The 23,454-nt window shown below is 33.1% G+C and overlaps 4 protein-coding genes across 7 annotated transcripts; 1 reads left to right on the top strand and 3 right to left on the bottom strand.

The window, feature by feature from the left end:
• Positions 1–1,416: 1,416 nt before the first annotated feature.
• Positions 1,417–2,946, bottom strand: LOC103852040 (ubiquitin-conjugating enzyme E2 10). Of its 3 annotated transcripts, none has more exons than XM_033284100.1 (5): positions 2,754–2,946; positions 2,591–2,679; positions 2,297–2,424; positions 2,083–2,187; positions 1,417–1,805 (listed from the first exon to the last, which is right to left on the bottom strand). In XM_033284100.1, exons 2-5 carry the CDS (start codon positions 2,658–2,660, stop codon positions 1,662–1,664), a joined length of 447 nt encoding a protein of 148 aa, XP_033139991.1. In that variant the 5' UTR covers positions 2,661–2,679; positions 2,754–2,946; the 3' UTR covers positions 1,417–1,661. The 3 variants fall into 3 exon arrangements, with proteins under 3 accessions (XP_033139991.1, XP_009127180.1, XP_033139992.1); XM_009128932.3 differs by having other exon boundaries at positions 2,591–2,669; positions 2,753–2,932; XM_033284101.1 differs by having other exon boundaries at positions 2,591–2,676; positions 2,753–2,923.
• A 2,095-nt stretch (positions 2,947–5,041) lies between these two features.
• Positions 5,042–6,260, top strand: LOC103852039 (myosin IB heavy chain). Its single transcript, XM_009128930.2, has 4 exons — positions 5,042–5,317; positions 5,387–5,705; positions 5,822–5,880; positions 5,980–6,260. Exons 1-4 carry the CDS (start codon positions 5,107–5,109, stop codon positions 6,009–6,011), a joined length of 621 nt encoding a protein of 206 aa, XP_009127178.1. The 5' UTR covers positions 5,042–5,106; the 3' UTR covers positions 6,012–6,260.
• Positions 6,261–6,960: 700 nt separating this feature from the next.
• On the bottom strand, positions 6,961–9,736 carry LOC103852038 (hydroxyproline O-galactosyltransferase HPGT1). 2 transcript variants are annotated; one of them, XM_009128929.3, is made up of 12 exons: positions 9,290–9,736; positions 9,152–9,215; positions 9,022–9,071; positions 8,766–8,950; positions 8,583–8,646; positions 8,414–8,486; positions 8,191–8,314; positions 7,871–7,958; positions 7,738–7,788; positions 7,550–7,621; positions 7,323–7,435; positions 6,961–7,231 (listed from the first exon to the last, which is right to left on the bottom strand). In XM_009128929.3, exons 1-12 carry the CDS (start codon positions 9,388–9,390, stop codon positions 7,212–7,214), a joined length of 1,005 nt encoding a protein of 334 aa, XP_009127177.1. In that variant the 5' UTR covers positions 9,391–9,736; the 3' UTR covers positions 6,961–7,211. The 2 variants fall into 2 exon arrangements, with proteins under 2 accessions (XP_009127177.1, XP_009127176.1); XM_009128928.3 differs by having other exon boundaries at positions 6,961–7,234; positions 9,290–9,731.
• Positions 9,737–11,518: 1,782 nt separating this feature from the next.
• Positions 11,519–15,270, bottom strand: LOC103852037 (probable pectinesterase/pectinesterase inhibitor 61). Its single transcript, XM_009128927.2, has 2 exons — positions 12,417–15,270; positions 11,519–12,339 (listed from the first exon to the last, which is right to left on the bottom strand). Exons 1-2 carry the CDS (start codon positions 13,477–13,479, stop codon positions 11,642–11,644), a joined length of 1,761 nt encoding a protein of 586 aa, XP_009127175.1. The 5' UTR covers positions 13,480–15,270; the 3' UTR covers positions 11,519–11,641.
• Positions 15,271–23,454: the final 8,184 nt, after the last annotated feature.

Below are 23,454 nucleotides of genomic sequence, written 5' to 3'. Positions count from 1 at the left end.
TATAGGAGGGCGAGAAAGGTAAGAAAATTAATATCATATGTATGAGAACGAGTTCACATATTTGGCGTGTATGAAGCTCTATGGGCTCAGCTTCAAGCATGTAAGAAACGAAGCTCCATTATAGGTGGCAATTTATTCTGCACCACATGTTTTCTTAACTAAAAGTCAACTACTCTTAGTAACTTACAAGAGTGTAACGTTCTACACAGAGCAAGCAACAATACACTCATTACAAATATTCACTTAGACAAACAATTGAACGAACATAACTTACAGATGAAACTACCCCTCCCCTCCAAACCCAACATCAGTCTATCAAGACACACTCCCTCCATAAGATTAACGTAATAACATGTTGCCAATATAGTTCATAAACAAAATATAACAACAAATAGAGCCAAACATGAGTCACCAAATAGGTTTAAGCTGCTATCCCAAATCATCAGAAATCTAAAAACACAACAGTTATGCTGTAAAACAAATGCACATAAGAAATTAAGCAAATTAAGCAAACCAATATGTAAACATATTTAAGAACTAGATGTAACCAAAGATATAAAACCCCGCGCGGAATAAAACATCATTTGTTGTTACATAATAAATACTATTTATTATTTATGGCATTTTTGAAACTATTTATATATTATTTTAAGATTTAACTTTTTATAATTTTATCACATTACATTTGATTTTCAATTGATTTAGCTTGGGGTGTATGTATTAATTTATTATCGTGAAAAATTAGTTATTTGTAATAATATTAAAATCTGATAATCTTAGAAATAAAATATTAGTTTACTTTACCTTAGACTTTCTTCAACTATATAAAATTGAAATAGAAATATATAAAAAAAAATTAAATCATTATTTTTTTCTTAATTTTTTAATTTAATAATTTTGTGTTTTCTAAACAAAAAAAACGTTAATGGTCTTTTCAACTCAAACCAACAAAATTTAATAAAGTTTACAATATACTTTTAGAATTAAAATAGATTACATTTATTTTTTTCAGTACAAAGTAAAATTTATAAAATTAAATATTTTAATATAAAATATTTTTAGTGTAATTTTACCCGCCCGTAGGGCGGGCCAACCCCTAGTTATACGTAATAGAAGAATGTGGTTCAATAGAGAGCCAAAAGTGAAGAAACTTAACTCCCAAGCAACTTAAACTAAACCATCTTAAACTGCAGCACATCTTAAATGAAAAACTGAGTTAAACCAACAAATTATACAGAGGAAAAGAATGGGGTTCAACAGAGAGCCAAAAGTGAAGAAGTTTAACTCCCAAGCAATTTAAAGTAAACCGTAAGGCAACTACATCCATACCTCAAATGACTATTATGTGCCCATTGCAAAAATTGAAGTGTATTAGTCAGATAATAAGTTGAACTATTGGTAGACTCATCTTATCAGTTATCACACAGTAAAACACCAAATCATAATTGCAAGACGAGACCAAACAAAACCAGAAAGATTTCCAGTTTCTAGTTTCACAAAGATGTTTTGTTTTTTTTTGTTTCAAACAAACAAGACCCACTTCATTTGGTCCTGTCTTCAGAAATTTTTAAAAGAGGACAGAAACAGATGTCTACTGAATCATACATAGAAATTACGGCAGATTTTTTTCCATAAAAAGAGATAGTTTAGGATCCTTCCTTTCAGCCCATGGCATACTTCTGAGTCCAGCTCCGTGCAGTGGACTCATACTTGTTCTTGTCAGTCTTGTACATATGAGCTATCTCAGGCACCAAAGGATCATCCGGGTTTGGATCGGTTAACAGAGAACAGATCGATAACAGCACCTGTCCATTGCAACGTTTTAAGTTAGAAACTGAAACAACACATATTTCATCCTCAGTTCGGCCAAAGCTTAACGAGTTAGTAGGAGACAGACAGCTCAACTATATCGCTTCTAATGAGAAAAGACAAGCAATATAAATTGTATAGACCCATTTTTATCCAAACAGAGTCAAAGCTTAATGATTTATTAGACACTCAGTGTTAACACTTCAAATGGGAATCAGACAGTCTGATACGGTAGGTTCTATAAGGTTTAGGTAAAAAGAAGAAGAAGCGAACCTTGGAAATGGTGAGGGCAGGACTCCATTGCTCCTTCAAGATGTCGAGGCAAATGCTTCCGTTGCTGTTAATGTTGGGATGGAACACCTTCGTCCTAAAGGCAACCTAGATTTTTTTTTCATAACACACCATGTAAAGAAACAATGAGACAACCACAGAACAAGAACCATACAGGCTTAGCAGAGCAGGAGATTAATCAAAGTTTAGGAATCACCTTAGGAGGCTTGAAAGGGTAATCTGGAGGGAAGTGAATGGTAACAAGGAAAACGCCTCCAGCATAAGGACTGTCGGTAGGACCCATTATCGTTGCCTGCCAATGAAACATGTCTTCAGCAACAGGTCCTGTAATAAAACACCAAAGAGGTCAGCTTTTTTTCTTTCTCGCACAAGCATCAATCAACCAGATCCGAGAAACTAACAAGATCTTTGAAACAGACAAGCTACGTACTCAGCTACAGATCGAAACCAAACACAAGCTCCGAGATTCAATTATAAAAGAGATAAACACCTGCGCTACATGAGGTGGGTGGATCCTTCTGCAGATCCTTCAGCTCCTTCAAGATCCGCTTCGACGCCATATCCAAAACCTACGATCTCGAAACCAGACAAACAAAAGATTCCTTTATACACAGTTAGATCCAAAGGTTAACTCAGAAGATAAGAACATTACCTTTGGTTTCGCGGACTCCTGATCGGCGAGCTTTTCGCCTTTTTTTTTCCTTCTCGCAGTTTAGGAGGAGAAGAACGAAGAGAGAAAGGGTGGTGGACGGAAGAGGAAGAAGTATTTGATTCTCTGTGCTCGCGTCCACGGTTAATAGGGTGCGCTTCACTAGTGGACTCTCTTCGGTGGACCCAGACGGCACGGCGGTTTTTATAATTAAACCACCATCAAGTGGCGCTTAACCGACGTCGTTTTACAAAAGTCATTTAATCTAACGGCTGAGATCTTTTATTTTCGAATCATTAGAGCATGCGCAGCGGTGAACCGCTTGTTGAAGTTCAGGAAATTAATTTTTTTTTTTTTTTTCGTTTGATTTAAAAAAAAAAAAAAATTAAATAAAGTGACCAATAGCGGGCCGCCACGTGGCGTGGGGCCCGCTGAACAGTCACGACCCGGGTTCACGCGGAAGAAGCGGGACGAACCGAAGTCTTCATTTATGTTTATTTTAATATTTTTTTTTTTTGGAAAACGTGTGACCCCCTCCCTTTAAACTCCCAATGCGCATGCTCTTAGAGGCTAACCGAGGTCGATTAGAGGTAAACCGACGGTCTTTGAAAACTAACGGCTGAGATATTTTATTTTAGGGAAAATCGCATAAAAAACCTTCAAGGTGGCAGCCACTTACACTTTAAACCTTGAAAGTATTTCACAAGCACTTTAAACCTTCAAAGTGACACTTTTATCAAAAGAAACCTCCAACCTGGCTTACTTGTACATCAAGTCAAAACGGTAACCGGTACTGTTCAAAAACGATGATGTGTCGGTTTTATTTTTATTTTTTTTAAAAATTATTTCATTAATAAAATAAATATTAAAATAAAGAAAATATAAAAATTCATAAAAAAAATTCAAAACAAATCATAAAAATTCACAAAAAATCAAAATATTCACCAAAAAAAATTTAAATTATTTAATTAATAAAATTAATATAAAAATACAAAAATATAAAAAATCATAAAAAATTGAAAATAAATCATAAAAAGTCAATAAAATTCACAAAAATTCACAAAAATTCATAAAATTCACAAACAATATTTTAAATTAAATATAAAAATAATCATATACTTTTACAAAAATAAAAGATTCACAACAATATTTATATTATTTTATTAATAAAATAAGTATAAAATACAGAAAATATAAAAAATCATTAAAAATTTGAAACAAATCACAAAAATTCACAAAAATCAAGAATAAAATTATATGTGGTTTTATAAAAGCGACTAAGGAATAACGTGCATTGAGTGCTATAAACTGGCTACCCTCAAGCTATCATTAGTATACATTCTTTCCTTTAATAATCCTGAACTTTTTCAAATCCAACCAACACACACCTAGAACATAACAGATTAAAAAACCAAAATAGCAGTCAGTCTCCGGGTTATGATTACTCTAATTCAGATTAGAAAAAAATCATTATTTTATATTTATTTTATTAATCATAACCCAGAGACTGACTGAATTTTTCTAATCTAAATCAGAGTAATCATAACCCAGACTACTATTTTGGATATTTTTTAATCTGTTATGTTCTATGTGTGTTGGTTGGATTTGGAAAAGTTCAGGATTGTTAAAGGGAAGAATGTATACTAGTGATAGCTTGAGGGTAGCCAGTTTATAGCACTCAATGCACGTTATTCCTTAGTCGCTTTTATGAAACCACATATAATTATTAATAAAATAATTTAAATCTTTTTTGTGAATTTTATGAATTTTTGTGAATTTTATTAACTTTTTCTGATTTGTTTTGAATTTTTTATGAATTTTTTATATTATTATATTTTTTATATTTATTTTATTAATAAATAATTTTAAAAAAAATTTGGTGAATAATTTGATTTTTTGTGAATTTTTAGTGATTTTTATGATTTTGTTTGAATTTTTTAATGATTTTTTATATTTTATTTTTTTTAATATTTATTTTGTTAATGAAATAATTAAAAAAAAAACCGACACGTCATCGTTTTTGAACAGTACCGGTTACTGTTTTGACTTGATGTACAAGTAAGCCAGATTGGAGGTTTCTTTTGATAAAAATGTCATTTTGAAGTTTAAAGTGCTTGTGAAATACTCTCAGGGTTTAAAGTGTAAGTTGCTGCCAACTTGAAAGTTTTTTTATGCGATTTTCCCTTTTATTTTTTGATTAAACGACGTCGATTAGTAAGTCATTTAATCTAACGGCTAAGATCTTCATATTTGGGATTAAACGAATCATTAGAAGCCACGTCTTCTCTCTCTCCCTCTATCTCTCCCACTTGCGAGATTAGACGAATCAAATCAAACCGGTTCCGAGTCATCGAGAAATGGACCGGCTTAAGGATCAAAGGCGGCCGAGGTACGACGGCGAAGAGCCTCCGCCACCTGAATTTGACGACGGAGATGAAGAAGGAGGGACGCCGGGGCCTTTCGCGGGAGGCAAAATCAGGAGGAAAGCGTCTCGTTACAGAGAGCACCGTGGCGACTACCTTCACGTCTCCACTCGTCCTGGGCTGATGAAGATTCTCGAGAAACAAGGTTTGATTCTTTTTCTCCATTACTAGTTTGATCGGATCTTTCTAATGATTGATCAATTGCAAAATGTAGGTGACACGTCGATACGATTCGCTGATAAGGTGTTGAAGTTCACAGGGACGGGGAAGATGAAGAGGCGAATCTTCATCCTGACGGACTTTGCGATCTACCTGATTGATCCCGAGAGTGAAGCTATGACGCGGAGGATAGGTTTGGCAGCGGTGGAGAAAGTGTGTTTGAGCAAGTTGAGCGATAACTTCTTCGCTGTGATTATCCCCACCGAGTATGATCTGCTCATGGCCAGCACTCGCAAGACTGAGCTCGTTCAGGTCATGGTCGATGTGACTAAGAGTGCTTCTGACTATGAGCTTGAAGTCCTTCTCTCCAACAGGTAGAGCATAATACACAAAGGGTTGTTTATATTGTTAGATGACTGATTCTAGCTTTGATATAAACTTTTGTGAAATGTCAACATGTTGTGATGGTTTCCTCTTGTGTTCATTCCAGGTTTGAGTACAATGCTTCTGCTTCATTAGTGAAGGAAGTTTCATTTGAGGAAGCTGAAGGTTTGAGTTAATAAAGTTCTGAAACGAAACACATTTTGGATGTTTCTAAGTTTGTGCTTGTTTTCTCTTGGCTCATCAAGCATTACTGTTGCTTTTCAGGGGGTATCAAGACCAGTTTTAAGTGGAAGTGAGTGCACCTCATCTTTCCTCGCTGTTCATAAACTTTGGAGGGAGATGTGAATGGATTCTTTCGTTTTGGCTACTATAAGCTCAAGTCTGGGCGGTGATGTTGTTTATTATATTCTCTGTTTCATCTTGTTTTTCCTCAGACACGAATTGTGCAACATGTTTTATATTGACAAGTGTATTTTCTACAAAATTTATGTATGAATTGAGTTCCTTATCTGGTCTTGCTAGAAAGTGACAGATCATTGACATCACTGAACTGAAATATTATTAAAACTTTTTTCTGAATGGTCTAATGCAAAACCGGAAAGATGAGTAATCTTTCTCACTGTGTATACGGCGATCCTGATACTCTTCCGACTGGAGTTGAGATCTGTATCCGCTGGCTAGCTTCTCCCGTCTTATCTCTTCCACCATTCTCACTACCCCTGTATCATGTTTAGTCTCTGTTCTGGTAATCTGGCCGTGCAAACCATACCAACCTGCAGTATCTCTACCTGAATACATAATACAAACATCAAACACCTCTCCAGTCTCCAACCACTGAGTTCACCCACCTAATCCTGTTAGCCGCCTCTAATTATCTTGCGTCTCTTATCTCTGGTGCATGAAAGCCAAATGCATGTCGGGTGGGTAGCGAATGCATCAGTGTGGCCATTCCTTCTCCAGAGATGCAGTCATATCCTTTCGCATCATTTGAGGATTTTGGTTCCCATGAAAGTTTGCCTTGACTTTGTGAGTGGGTATGAGCTACTCCTCTTGCTGCACCATATTCAATCTAGAGATTCCGAGTCATGAGACATCTCCGACCTGAATGGTAACAGTGTAACCACGCATAGAGATACAGAGGAACTTAGTTATGTTGGAAGTATTGTGCAAGGGTCATGAACTACTAATTTCGATGGGTGGCATTTTCAAAATATCGTATATTATAAGATTTGTATAGATATGATATGAAAAGAACTAGGCAAATATTTGATAAGAAAAAAACTGTTCACATCCAAAACCCTACACTTTATAGCATAATGCAATGACTTATGCCACAACCCACAAAAGGGCAAGGATGTAGTTATAAGATGGTAAAGTTTAAAGTTACAAAAGAACTAAATGGTGTAATTAGCCTTTTATCAGACAAATATGTTGTGAGCTTCTCCGTAAGCAGCAAAGCCTCACAGTTGAATTCTTTCTCTGTAAACTTGGTCCTACTACACTCCTGCACATATAGCTTCTGAAAAGTATGGAATAAAATTAGATATATGTCAAACAGTATGTATACATGTAAATGTTCAGTAGAGGATTATGAGATGTCAGAATACCTGAGGACCAAGCGGAACAGCAAAACTTTCCTTCATCTACATGTTTCACATCAAGTCCCACGAACCATGACCCCGTGCTCACGTCATCATGAGCATACGAATGAAGTATGTCTCTGTCACCCATCCCATCATCATCATCATACAAAAACAAACTCGTTTCAGTTTTTATTTATCTGTTTGTGAAACATATTCAAAGATTATGCGTGTAGTTGAAAGTAGAAACTGACCTGTTGATCGATACAAATCTAGCCAATGCATTAGTTATAACGTACATCTCCCCGTAAGCATGCCGGAAGTATCTGTGGAGATACATAAAAACAAGAACATGTGATTATTTGCCACATAGAAGAAAATTAATCTAATGGATTGGAACTAAGAGGGTTAACATTTTGTGATCTCGCATTGTTTAACTTACGCTTTCTTGTCACCGAATTTCCACCATTCTGGTTCATACCATTTTTGGTTCCTGCCAGCAAAAGCCAAGTTTTAACAATATTCCAAACATCTTATTGGTTCTAGCAGTGTATTGATTTTAAGCTCAAACTCACGGTTCTGAGAAAACTTCGCCTGATTTCATGCAACCGATGTAAGCCCGCGGCTTCCCTAGATGTGCTGCAAGTGTACTCCCGAGTGCATCTGCACCAGATCAAATTACATCGAAACTCTCTGACCTTAAAACTTTCACAAAAGGATGGATTAAAGACCTTAAAGTGGCAGCAGAAACATTAAGCTCTGTATTTCGCAGCCTAAAAATGATTCTAACTGAAGTTGGAAACCCAATATGAATGACATTCACAGTCAACCCAAGAAACACAAACAACCATAGGTGCAGCTATAAAACAATCTCTTTTCTCTTACTAAAACTTACCTATATTAACGTAGATATTATCGTTGGCCTTTGCATAAAACTGTGCATCCCACCTATCCGCAGCATAGGCAAAGAACAGTTTTACCTTTTTAGAAGCTTCTTCGGGTGCCTCAACTACATCGTCCTGAAAAAGATTAAATGGGCAAGCTTCTCAGACTAACAAATGCGAGCAAATAAATGAATCCTAGAGGTAACAATCTTGAACGAGGCCGAGCTAACATACAAGAACAATGAAGTCATCGGTTAGACTGTTTTCAGCGTCAATGCTCTTGTCCATGCTGTCCCCTTTGTTTGCGCTACACAACACCAAAAAATAACATTCTTAAAAAAAGATTCCAGTACCGAGTAATCAATCATCATTACAGGCATAGAGTGATAAACCGAATCCACACCTTCTTCCAATAACAAACCGTGCAATCACACCTTTTTCAGTTTCAATTTTCTTTAATGAGGCACCTGCAGTAAGTAAAAAAGGGGGTCCTATTAAGCTGAGTGTCTTCTTCAAAAAGAAGAAGAAAGTACAAACTGAAGCACATATTCTAATAATGCAAATAAGAGACAGTGAGAAAGCTTACCAGTCCCCATCCATGCTTGCCGCACTGCATCCCTTTTCTTCCTATTACCCAAAGATGTCATGATACCGATAACCACCAAAGGTCTTTTCTTAGTTTCGGCTACATCAGCATGTTTGGGAACAAAGCCTTGTTGCCTAGCTGCACTTAGCTCCATCTCAAGAGCTGCTAGTGTCTTCTTCTGTTCCCTAGAAAGAAAGTGTCTATGTTCAACAACAAACAGTCCATGGAGACAACTCAAAAATCGTATAAAAAGCACCTGCAAGCTATGATCTTCAGAGTATCATCCACTGAGATGGCAGATTTTCCCTGCAAACAGACAAAGATCACAAACTGAAATAATCACATTGACAAAGCGTGAGAGTGAGAATCAACCGGAAACTACAAACCTGTCCGGTTACTCTGTGGAGCTCGCTGATAAAATGAACCCTAGTTTGCGATTCTTGCCATAAACTGTCTCAAACACAGAGACGAGATCATCGCAAAGTTAACGAATGAGAGGAATGGAGAAGAAGAAGTAAACGAACCGGCCTGCGACGTAGAAGGAAGCGAAAGTAGAGAACATTGAGAGCAGAAGGGAAGAGACTCTCGAGCTCGTTAGTCTCATACTCGTCCCTTTCCTCGCCATTTTCAACTCCGAAAGTCAGATCGCAAATCACATTCACCACAAGGAAGATGCCTTGGTGCTCTTTTGTATAAGAGCCTCCTCCCTCTTCGAAGTTCTCGAAAATGGAGATTGGATCTGATGTTACGGTATCACGATTCGGCGAGGTTGATAGCTCGGCCGGCCGTCTATGAATTGAAGAGATCCGGAGAGGTAATATATAGAGTCCCGTTGGGCAGTGATCTCGTAATTATATTTCTTCTATTCAATCGCCAAACCTATCTACCTAGTGTAGTGATGATCATCAATTCATCATAGGCAGAGGATATTTATTTGAGTTAATTTTCCTGCATATGCATGAATTATTTATACATTTTACAACCCCTCCATATCTTTTCCTTAATAAAGTTACAGCATTTATTCAAGTTTGATAATTTCCTAGACCAAAAAAAAATAAAAATAATAAGTTTGATAATTTCCTAGACAAAAAAAAGTAATTTTTTGAACTAAATATGATTTTATAGAGATACTTTAATCTTGGATGTACAGCAACATCTCTAAAGGCCTGTTTAGCAAGGACATCTGCTAGCCCATTAGAAGCCCCAAATTTTGAAAATCAGAACACTTTTATTATGATCTTGGCATACGAATATCGATCAATTAACATGGTTTATTCTCTACAATTGCATGTTGTTTTCCAAAAATATACTCCGTCTATTTTTAAAAGATAAATTTTTTTAAATATCTTTTTTTCCAAAAATAGGTATGTTTCAAATTTTTATGCAATTTTTATTAATTAATAATGGTAAATTATTAACTTCAGAAAAATTTGTAATTTTTGAAATACTATTGGTTTAAAATTATGAGAAATAGCTATCTGAAAAATAATGTGTTTATAATAAAATTTTAATATGTCTTATTAATTTGTGTGAAACACAATAACATAAATCTTTTAGAAACAAATGGAGTAATTTATTTTTTAAAATGTTTCAAAAAGATGAATGTTTTTTTTTGTTTTCTTGGTATGTTTTATTAGTTAATAATATGATAAATACTTCTTAAAATTCTATTGGTCTAAAATTATTGAATTGATAAACACAAAAAATAATACATTTATTAGTAAAATTTAATATGTTTTTTTAATATGTATAAAAACATATTAACTTACATCATTCAGGAACATATGAGAGCCACAAGAAAGATTTTTCAAGACCAAGAACGAAGTGGAAGAAAGTTAACGAATCAGCCTATCCTATGAGTGTGACAGGAAACATTGTGTTACTGTTGTCTCTACTACATGTTTTTCTTAACAACATATTTGTTGTAATTTATGATTCATGTAATATGTTTACAATGATTTGAAATCAATAAAGTTAGATGTTAAAAAAAAGTATTCTCTTGAATTCTAGTGATCTATAGGCATAGCTGAGAAATGATCCATGAAGTCATCCACAGAATGCCACCATAAGACCTTTTTTTGGTGCAAATGCTAAGAGAATCGAGGTAGCCTGAATCCTTTCATAAAGAGATTAATACACCATTATGTGTTTGTGGCTCCTTTACATTGAACCAAAACTTTTTTTCCTTCAGATTCCGGACGAGAGTTCAGGCAACGATATTATAGAAGTGGTTGTGGTGGATGAGGAAGCAGTTGTAGGAGAAAGGGCGTAGAGGCTCAGGAGCTAAGATTCTCCGTGGTAAAGGAGCATTGGTTCAGTATCTCTCTGAAGCCAAATCCACGGATTCTACTCAGGTAATTTGCATTGCTTAGTGCTTACCACAGTAATCAAATAGAGTAATTCCGGTTTTAGTTAACCAACAATCGCATGGTTTGGTTTGATAACCGGATTATCTGAACTGCTTGTTCTAAATTGTTTCAGACAACCAAGGAGGGATCGGAAGGTGAAACGGAGGTGGAACAGGAAAATGTAACTCTGTATGCATAATCTTATCCTTCTTTGTACATGAATGAAAGAAAGAAAGAAAGAAACAACGTTGGATCAGAAGTTTAAAAGAACAGATGGATGTACAGTTTCCACATTGATCAATGATGACGTAACTCTTATGCAATGACCCATTTTTCTGTTACTCTATCTTAATCCAAGCTCATCTGTAAATTTATGTTTCATTAACTTTGAGCAAAGAGTTGCAATAATATTCAAGTCATAATCTTTTATTCCATTCAAGAAGATGTCCCATCATATAATTACACTTGCGTTTCGTATATAAAATCTTTCATGTAATTTGGTACATACAAGGCTGAGAGTGAGACGTCCTACTCTGACAACCCTGAGAAGAAGGCCACGCCGGTCGAAGGCAACCACGTCGAACCGGAAATGAACTGAGCCACCGTGAACTTACTTGCCTCAACCGTCGAAGTAATAACATGATAGCCCGGCCACATGACTCGTTGACCTATACCTGCTCCCACCCCTCGGTTCATATACTCACCATAGTACAACGTGTCCAACGCAAACGGACCGTTCCACTCCAACCATCCTCTCGGGTTAATGTGGTCGCCCATATCCGACATCATGTACACAACTCTAGCGTATAACTTCCACGGACGGCCGAGATACGTCGGAAAACTACCTTTGGAGGCTTCAAGATCCGCCGTGGCTAGTAACTTACAAGCGTGGATCGATATCCCCGTGTTCTGGTTCGGGTCTTTCCGGTTCTGAGCCGTGATGGTGATTTTCTGCTGAGGCATTGGCTTACGCGCATAGATGTTACAGCTTTGTAAGATCACAGCTGCGTTCCCGAATATAAAGTCAACCGTTCCATAGATGTCGCATTCGCGGAAAAACTGTCGGTTAGAATGTACGTACAGAGTGTCTTGGTAACCGATAATGTTGCAACGGTAAACAACAGCGTGGTCTCCGCCGACACGAAGTGCCACGGCCTGGTGCTTAGATGGTCCGGCGTAGTTCTCAAACGTTATGTCTTTCACTATAAACCCAGCTCCGGTCGCGGCTACATCAATCAAATAATGACATAAATCACTAATCACTACAAAAAAAAATGAGCTAAAACTTTGTTTTATTTCTTACCGAAAGTGGCGGTGTGAAAAGTAGTGAGGTCATCGGCGATGCTTTTTCCACCGGTTATGACCGTTTTACCCTTGCCGTCTCCGATGAACATTAAGTTTGTTTTTTTCCGACCAACCTTGAGATTATCTTCTTCGTACCTTCCTGACTTAACGTAGATGACGAATCGTCGGCTACTTTGCTCCGGCGCTTTCTTGATCGCCTCTGCGATTGTCTTAACCGTGCCGTTACCGTCTTTCGACACCGTAATATCCGCTTGGATCGCCGTCGCCGGAGTACCGAGAAGCTCTCTGTCTCCTCTCTTCAACCAACTCGGAAACTCCTCTGTTTCTTCTGCGCCAAGTAACTTCCTGTTCGCCACCGGAACTCCGTTTACATCGTTAACGTTGCCGGAGAATAACGCCAAGCAGTTGCTCACCATCTCCGACAAACCCTTCACCGCTCCGACCACTTGATCCTTCACTTCTCCGTTGCCGACACCTTCGAACCCGTCCGTACAAGTGTCGTGGTTAGTCATCGCTGAGCTGAGCCACGTCATCACATCGGAGTGAGACTCATCGTTACCGGAAGAGGAGATGACGACGGAGGAGAGGGCACGTGAGAGCGCGTCGACTGAGTCGTCGAGCAGCTCGAGGCAAGAGTCGTAAGCAGAACGTACACGTGGAGGCATCTGAGTGTACGAGATTTTCGACGATGAATAAAGCGCTTTGCTGAAACTCAGAAGCGTCGCGTTGAAAGAGATGTGGAGGAGCTGTTGCTCGTCGGCGGTTGAAGATCCCGGAAAATCAAGAAGCGTGTCGATGCAGAGGCTCGTGTATTGTGCTTTGCTACAGGTTCGGGAGATTTCCTGGGTCGGTTTACGGTTTAGTTTAGGCTCATGTCGATCCGAACCTATTGATCGGATGCCGGCAAAGATACCAAAGCAGACCACTGCAACGACCAGAACTGCTAAAGTGAAGAGAATGAGCTTCGTCTTAGTTTTCTTTTGTACCTCCGGGAGTGACGTGGCAGGGTCTTTTTGGCTCGGGTGTGCCGAACCTGACTGTCCGAGCCTACCGTAACCCATTGTGCTAGTTTTTTTGGTTTTGGTTTAGATCAAAGTTAAGGTTTGTTAAGGGGACAAAGATGATGAGGAAGGCTCTATAAATATTATAATAGCATAAGATGACATGCGTTATATTATATCATATGAATTATATATATTATATATAAATGTATTGTGTAAATAGAGATATAAGTTATGCTTTATAGCTGTAATATTTTAGTGATGTTAATTGAAATGTAGTATTCAAAAGGACCACTAACCAACACTTCTTTTGTCGATTGCTCTAAGTATAAGTATGTTTGGTGATTTGTATTAGTAATAAATATGTACATTGTACAACTGTTATTTGAGTGTGTTTCTTTTATAAATTATCCGGCAGCATCCCTAACGACCGCATCGCTAAATTTTCTATTTTTTTGTTTGTTTCATAAAAAACCATTACAACAAATTATACTCTTGGTTTCGTATTATTATAAGTAATATTTTAAGAATTGCTTGATACCATGCTCTATGGATAGTCTTCTTCAACTTTAGAACATTTCTTGATTTCACCAGACTTTCAAAACCAAGAAGAGGATACATGTATACTTCATCTTCAAGCTCTCTTCGTAGAAAAACATTCTTCACATCCATTTATCACAAGTTTCATCTAAGGTTGGTTGCAATTGACACTATAATCTGAATGGTGTGAAGCTTAGTAACTAGTGCAAATGTATCAATGTAATCCTCTCCATAAGTTTGAGTAAACCCTCTAATCACAAATATGGTCTTCTTCCTATCAATTTTCCTATCAATATTCATTTACAAGACATTGCCTTCTTTTCTTTAGTCAGCTTACTTTTAAACCATGTTGCATTCTTGATCATAGAATCAGCCTCATCCGCAACTGAGTTCTCCATTCTTCATCTTCTATGCTTCCTCATACGTCTTTGGTATGTAGCTTTCATCCAAGCTGATCATGAATGCACAATGATCACTTGGAAATTCGGCAAAAGAACAAACAATTTGACTAGAATGAGCTACAGCTTGAGCATTATAGTAGACAGCTTGAACATTATAGTAGACTCTGATATTTGCCCAATTAGATAGATCTTTCTTTACTCTTGTATTAATTTTAATTTTTTTTTTCTAGTTATATTATACATACCATTTTTCATTTGGTTAACCTGTATTTAGATAAAGAAAAGATGACATCAATAAAAAAATAAATGATTTCTTAATATATATAAAAAACTTATACATGCATCATATATTCTGATACATAGAAAATACTTTATAACAGAATCATAAAAGTCAATTTACTATGAACAATTTGGTGATTTTGGAATGCTATTTAGACATAATTCCTTGACAGAGTGAAAATTTTTCGTAAAATCAAAAAATAATTAATATAGTCTGTTTTCTTTATCATGTTTTGCTTAACAAAATTACAGAACTTGACAACAAAGATTACACGTAAACAGTCTATATTATATAGACTTAATTTAGCTGTTTTCGTTATTAGGTTTAGCGTTTTTTTGTACTTTTGACTATAGCGTATTTAGTCTCAATTAAATATAATAATATAATATTAAACTGTGTCACATTATATGCACATATAGCGTACTTTTTTTATCAAGATCATTTGTCTCTCTTTAATAAAATCACATTATATACAAATATTTGTTTTCATCTAAGAATATATATATATATATAAGAAAAGTGTTTTATTACTTCAAAATTAAAAAAAAATATTTTTCTTTTTTCTAATATCAAGATAATTTGTGTGATCTCTCTTTAATGAAATCACGTTATATACAAATATTTGTTTTCATCTAAGAATATATAGATATAAGGAAAGTTTTTTATTACTTCAAAATTAAAAAAAATCTTTTAAATGAAATATTAGTATTTTGTGAATTTTCCTTTTATTATGAAATCATATTATATATACATATATTTTCGTTTTTAATTTATTTTTAAATTTATAAATATTTCTTTTCTGTTTTATATTGTCATTTAGAAAATTTTTAAAAGGAAATAATAGTATTTAAAATGTAATTATTGTTAATTCATTAAAAGTATCATAGTAATCAACTAGCGTGAGAGTTAACGTGAGTATGACACCTAAGAAAATAAATTCTCAAATAATATTATAGAGATAACAAACAATAATTAATGAAAATAAAAATATTATTTTAATATGTATAATTTTATTAAGAAAATAATATTTTAAAAACATAAAAGTACTAATTATGTGATTGAATTCACATAACATGCATTGGTCATCTATTTATATTCATAAAAATCTATTTACATACACACACACAAATATATATATATATATATATATATATATATATATATATATATATATATATATATATATAGATTTTTATGAGTTTGAGGTTTAGGCCCTAATCTTTTCGATGGTTTGGAGCTAGCTTTTACTGATATCATTTATGGTGTAAAGTGCTTTTTCCTGCGAATTTTGAACTAGATGCACAACAACACTAACAAATACGCTTAAATTAACTGGCCTATCACAAAGTATATTTAGCTAGACACATATGATCAAATACATATGTTCTTGAAAGTGGATTAAAGCCAAATTGAACAAGTTTTTTTTTCTAAGAACGTTAATATTATTTAGAATGATAATTAGAATGTGACATAGTAGTGACCCTTAGGAAAACAAACTTCAATGGCAAAAAGGTGAAAAACATAATAAAAAGACAAACCCGATGAGTGAGCCTGGTGGCCTATCTTATCCAATGAAGACAAGTAGTTTCACATTATGATTTTAATCAATGTACAAGATGCCTATGCCTATCTAAAGAAACCTTAAAACAATTTGTAACGAAAATCCTGTTATAAGTGAAACAATGACTTTAGATATCTAAATATTTAAGAGTTAATATATATAAACCCTTAACTCCTAAACTAGATTTTGACCCGCGCTTGGAAAACGCGGGATTGTTGGATTATATTTAATACAAAGTTTTATTATATCGAAAAACATAATTTTTAACAGCTATATAATCTAAAAATTAGTTTGTTTGAAATTTTATATGTACACTTTTACGTAAGTTTCTTTTCGATATGAGAATTATATCCGGATAAAAAAAAACAAACCGAACTGACCCAAAATTATAGGTTTAGTTTAGGTCCAGAGAAGATAACTTATTGGGTTTTTTTTGACCCGCATGTCTTTGTTTGAGTCCGGGTCCTACCCTAGGTCCGATCATAAATATGTATTTATTATGTATATTTGGATATTTCGAATATGTTTCCGGTATTATGGATATTGTTTTTAAGTTTTTGGTTTACGATTAGAGTTTTGATTTCAGGTAAATTTTTCAAATTAAAAAAAAAAAATTGGGTATTTGGATAAAATTTTGGGTATTTTTTAGTTCATCGTGTCAGATTTTGAATAAGATTTTAAATTTTTAGGTATTTGATTTTTTTTTGGTATTTGTTTGGAGTTTCAAATACTTTTCATGTTTCGGATATTTTTCAGATTTTTTATATATTTCGAATTCTTTTAGGATCTTAAATACCTGAACAGATGTAGACCCATTACGTCCATATCAAGTCCAACAACCTTTTGATATAGATTTTTAACGTTATTGTACAAAAAAATGGTTGATGAAATATTTTTCTGAGTAAAGGTATCATAAGAAATAATATTAAGATATGTTAAAAATATTTAAAATATTGTATGTTTAGAATGATTAATGTATTATCAGAAAAATAATAAATAGTTATATATAACTCCAATAACTTTTTTATATTAGATTTTTTAAAACTCTTTCTCTTTTAATATTATTGATTCGTTTTAAGTGAAAAGTATATAAAACTATAATATTTAAACAAATAATTTTCAAAATCTTGAATAATCAATACTGATATCGTGAAGTCGGGTTAGTTTTAATAGAACCAATGAATTTCTTCATTTTTGTGAAGGTAACGTGAATATGCAAAAAAATCATTTTTAAATATGAAAATATTATCAAACTATAGACGGTTGAAAGTTTAGTATATGATATGAGATGTTAGTAGAAAAGTTTATATATGATATGATTACTTTATTATAAACGAAAGAGAAAGTTAGAATGTACACATATATGTCTTGTAATTTATCTTGCTTTAAATCATATAATATATGATAAAAGTGATAATATAAAACATTAGTTTCAATGCTTTTATGATTAAAAATCAAAATGATAAATATAGTAATAGTAATGATTAGGATTTATGAGTGAGATTTAAATAAATAAAAGAATTGACTAAATTATTGTTAGAGAAATATATGGTAACATATTGTTAGTATAAATTTAAGGTAACACTAAAAAATAATGACTTAAATGAAAGGGTCCAAACAACTTTTATAGGTAGATTTTTTCAGACTCCTTCCCTTTTAATAGTATTGATTGTTATGGAAAAGTTTTGTTGGTTTCTTTAAAAAAAATTGTGTAAGGTGTCCAAAATTTTCCCTGTTGTAATTCAAGTAAACCAGAGTTAACTGATGCGTTAGCGATATTTTATGGAGCCAAAACTCAATAATCTATCACATTCACTGATAATTCCATAACAATCCATCCCGTATAAATCAATTAATGGCAACTTATCATATGTTAGCGTTGTTATAGGTTGAGGTAATAGGTTCGAAGAACGCCAAACACACCAATAACTAACTGGGGAAAGCTTAGAATTCACAGGTGAAAGATTAGGATCAGTATTCTGCAGAGCCAGTCTGGGTCCACCGAACATATTATTAGAATAAAAGTCAACTTTTATGTGATCCACCCGTCATGTGGATCCTACTCCTCCCATGGACGAATACACACAAGTTTTTTTTGTAACATACACACAAGTATATGAATATAAAATCCCCTATATATTAATCTTGGAGCATTACAACATGTTTTCGTAGCCATGTGTCATTACGAGAATAATTCTTAGAATTGTTCGGAAAATAAGTTAGTCCATATAAACATATACTAAGTTTTTTATTAAACTAACTATCAAATTAATTAATAATGGACAAAAAAATATTTTTTCTTTCCTTAAATAAAAGCTACGGACTTACCTAATATGGTTAACATATATATGACAATTAATGATTATGATTAATACATATTTGATATAAAAAAATTTCTAACCTCTCTCTTTTTGTTTAATTTTATACTATTAAAAGAAATTAAAAAAAATCACATTAAGCATATAATAAAAAAATTAAATTTTTCTAATATGTTATATTTTGGATTTTTAAAAACGACTATAAATTACTAAAAATGGTAAAAGTCTCACATTAAAAAATTTGTGATCAATAGTATAACTTTATTTTTGTTCAAACAAGATACAATTGATCATATATCATAGGGATGGACGTTCGGATACATGTTCGGGGTTGTATCGGATACTTAAGTATAAAGATATAGAACCCGTTCGGGTATTTCTACACTACGATTCGGGTTCGGGTATTTTATGTTCGGGTTCGGATATTATGGTTCGGGTTCGGATATTTAAATTTTGAAGAAAAAATAAAGAAATTATCCATTGTTTAAGTTTTTGTATTTAAAATATATTTTAACTTAACTGTTTTTTTTAATTTTTAAAAGATTAAACTATTAATAGGTTTGGAGATAAAACTTTAAAAATAGAAAGACAAAAATTTAGTTGTTGTTTTGAAATTTTAGATGCAACTTTTATTAATGCAAGAAACAAGAACTTGATATTTATTTTAAGTGAATAGCAAATGATTTTGTCCATATTTATATGTATATTATCTAATTTTGAGCAATAATAATTATTAATATAAATATTTTGAATAAAATGAGAGAAATAAACTAGAAATATAGAGTTAATCATATTTGTGTTTGGTTATCTTCGGATATCCATTTGAGTTTGGATATTACCCGTTCGTATTCAGATATTATCTGAATTGGTGAAATAAATAATTTGTTTTGTTGTTTTAGTTATATGATTTTTGGACTGAGCTGGTGAATATATACTAGAGAAACATTTATATTTCAAGTCTACACCTATATTCTATAACATTTTGATATATTAGATTTGAACACTAACCTGTTAATATAGTTTGCCAGTGATTTTTTTCAAAATTTTGATTCTTAGCTATGTATATGGAGTGAAACTAATTTTTACAGATGTCCATTTTTTAATTGACACTTATGTAATTCACTGAATTCATAAAAGAAGTTAAAAAAAAGAAACTTAACTCATATCGATGAAACAAAGACAAGAACGAAAGCACAATTCTATAGAGGTAGAAAATGAAATCACTTATGGAGAGTCAATAGTAAACAAATCGAGAGCAGAAAACCTAATCCCATTCCTTCATCATACAATCGATGTTGCCTATTTGGTTTTGATGATTTGTGTCAGCCACAAAACTTAATTTCCGTTTGTGCATATAGAGCTTAAAAATAATTAAAATGAGATGTAATACATTAACTGTTCAACAACGATAATATATTTAAGAGACCAACATTTGTATTCATCATTTTATAATCGATAAAAATTGTAGTGTTGTAAAATATTAAAACCATTTCATAAACAAACTTTATTATAAGAATTTACTCCGCGCATGCGCGCAGATTATCGTCTAGTATAATGAGTATTGGTAGAATAAAAAGGTCACGCGCTCATTCAAGGTCGAAAAGTGAAGCTTTTTTTTTACGAAAAGTGAAGGTTTGATAGGACAAATCTACATCCCCCACCAACTCAAGTCACCAAAGAATTAAAATGGAATAGTCAATGAAATAAAGTTCTACGTACCAAAAATATCCACACTACACGATAATAAAAGATACGAAAAAACCCTACACCTACATCCATTAATATTTTTACGTAGATTATATATGCAAAACTGAAGAAATGGCTAATTAAGAACTACTTTTTGGCCGTGGTTCGGTCATTTTGAGAACTCCGGTTTAATTCTCCGGTTAAGGGATGAGACTACAATATATTATCGGTTAATACCTACAGCGCAAACTAGCCATGGGCATTCGGTTCTAGATTCAGTTCCGGTTCAGTTTTTTTTAGTTTTTAGGTTTTAGAAGTTTATGATCTTTTCAGATATTTAGAAAATTTGGTTTGGTTTCGATTTGTTTTTTTCAGTTTTCGATTCAGTTTGGGTATAAAGTTAGGAACAACTTATATCCAAAGTAATTTTGGATCCCATTCGGTTCCGATTAATTAGAGTTAAAATATTTAAGCTTCAAATTTTTGGATTAAATATCAGATTTTTCAGGTTTTTAGGTTTTCAGATAAAAGTTTTTAGATAATTCAGATAATTTTATATATTTTGGATAAAAAGTATTCACGTAATTCATTTTTTGAGTATTTCAAGTTATAAATAATATTTTTAAACTATTTGAATATTTTAAAATTAAATATAGTTAATATTTATAAGAATATAAACTATATTATAGAAATTCGGGTAACCATTCGGTTCTCGGTTCGATTCCGATTGTTTGCTTCTAAAGATATATGATCCACTAGTATATCCTATAGGACTCAAAACCTTAAATTTTTATCTGTAGGGAATCCGACGGATTGTGGTTTCATGTCAAGAAAAATGAAAAAGTTATCGAGAATACCCGATTACGTTATACCATTGGTATGTAAATGTTTATTATACTCACACACTAGCAAAAATACTTAAAACAATTTTAATTTTTTTGATGAATTCCGTTAATAATTTTTATGAGTATACATAAAACTACCTTGGAGTTTATGATTCAATTTAGTTACTTGTAACTGATGTTATTTAAAAAAATATTTAGTGTTTACAACGCCCAAACTTTTTTTTACACTTAGCGTATGTCCATGTAATCTTTGTGAGACTGTTAATCCCTAAAATTTTATATTTCATAACCCTAAATTAGTTTCTGCCAGTTAATACCGAAGGATTGTAATTTCGAGTCAAAAATAAAAATAAACTATCGAGAATATCCAATTACGTTATAACATTGGTGTTGGACCGAAATCCTGACAAGAAAAACCGCTTAGATAAGACCCGGCCCATTATCAACAACGCGAAATTCATATACGATAGTCGAGAAACCATCATGAGGTCACATGAAGGACGTGAGGTCGGTAGCCCGTGCAAGGAAGAAGAAATCTATCTCGGAGGAATATTCTCCCAAACAATAAGACCAAAGATCTCGGAGTTGCTAACAACATGAAAATATTGTGTTAACAAACAAGGAGAATAAAGGGACTATAAAGGAAAAGGGATATATTCGGAACCCTAGACACTATACACACACACGACCTCTGCCTCGGCCTTTTACTTTCAATATTTGTTCTTATTTCTTAGCCATTGTGATTCTATCTCATTGTAACTATTGTATTCGATCAATCTCTATTAATAAAGTCTATTTTGTCAACCGGAATTTGTTTACATTGTTGTGTTCTGAGGATATCGTTGTCCATGTTATTTTCTTCCCTAATCTTTTACAAACAACCACTAGCAAATTCCTAGTGTGGATTTTAGGATCCACAATTGGTATACAAAATTTTATTTCCTCACACACTATCAAATATATATATATATATATATATATATATATATATATATATATATATATATATTATTTTTTTAAGTATCGAAGAATTCTTTTAATCGTTTGTATAAGTATACATAATATTATCTTGAAGTTTATGATTCAAACAAATGACCTTAAGTGATATTATTTTCAAAAAATAGAGTGTTTACTATGTCCACTGTTTTTTCACTTAACATATGATCCAATAATCTTTTTGAGACCTTTAACCCCTAAAATATTGTATTTTTAAGATCCTAAATTGGTATTCGACGGATGTACGATGTAAACCAAAAAAATTTCTGTCGAAAATCCCGACAACTTTCTCCATATGCTATTCTGTCAGAGTTTTGTCGGAACTTTTTTGGAAATTTCTGATGACTTTTTCATCAGGAATTCCGTTGGGAAATATCATGTTTTTTGTAGTGATATGATTTTTTTATGTTTTGATGTGATAAAAAAACAACGCACTAAAAATCAAAAATTGGATGTCAGCCACAAACATAAACACATAGGCGTGCTGCATGTAAAGGATTCCGGATTCTTAGAAAAGTTGAAAATTGAAAACGACTCGACTTTGATTCAAGGATCCTAATAAGGTAGTTTTAACCTTCTATAAACAAAAATCTTTGTGTTATGGATTTAGATATTAGATTCTTAGTAAATCTTGTTTTACATACGGATGGTTTAATTATCTGATGGCTCCCTCATTTAAGTCAATGCTTATGCCAAAAAAATAGAAATGTCTCAAGTCTTTGCGGTGAGCTAGATGTCGATATGATAGAAGAGTCTCCATGATAAAATTATGTATGAGATGTGTATATTAGGCAGCTAATGGCCTAATGATGCCAAAGTTAAAAGTTTGGTAGGAAGTCAACAAGGTAGAGAGCTGTCCTCTACCATAACTGGTATGTCCCTTAACCTCTCTTTTTTTTTCTTCTATTTTCTTTTCTTAGCCTTTTGTGTTTTGTCTGTTTCACAATGTTCTATTTCATGAAACCACTCACATTTGGATCACTGAATGATTTTTGTTGGCTCAAGTACTTTGAACGAAAAGGTCTTATGTGGTTTATGCTTATCGGCTGTATTTCTCACATTACGGTATCTAGGTATTATATAAACTTTTGAAGCCTGCACGATAAATATTTCCAGACTTAAGTAGTGAAATATATATATCATGATGATCATTTGGTTGAGGATCCAATATATATAATCCTTTATATCTATATTATTAAAACTGAAGTACATTTGAGAGTTGTTTGGAAACTTGGATAGTAATATAAATGATAATTGTTTGGAAACATAGATACCAGTACAAATAATACTTGCTTATTTTAATTGATTTTTTAAAGATTTTTATTCTATTGTTAATCAATTTTAACCACTTCATTTATTATATTTACTAAATAAGTTAATATAATTTATTACAGAAGTACAAAACAAA

This window comes from Brassica rapa, chromosome A02, assembly GCF_000309985.2.
Source record: "Brassica rapa cultivar Chiifu-401-42 chromosome A02, CAAS_Brap_v3.01, whole genome shotgun sequence".
Lineage (NCBI taxonomy): Eukaryota > Viridiplantae > Streptophyta > Magnoliopsida > Brassicales > Brassicaceae > Brassica > Brassica rapa.
This window is presented reverse-complemented; position numbering and strand designations above follow the sequence as displayed.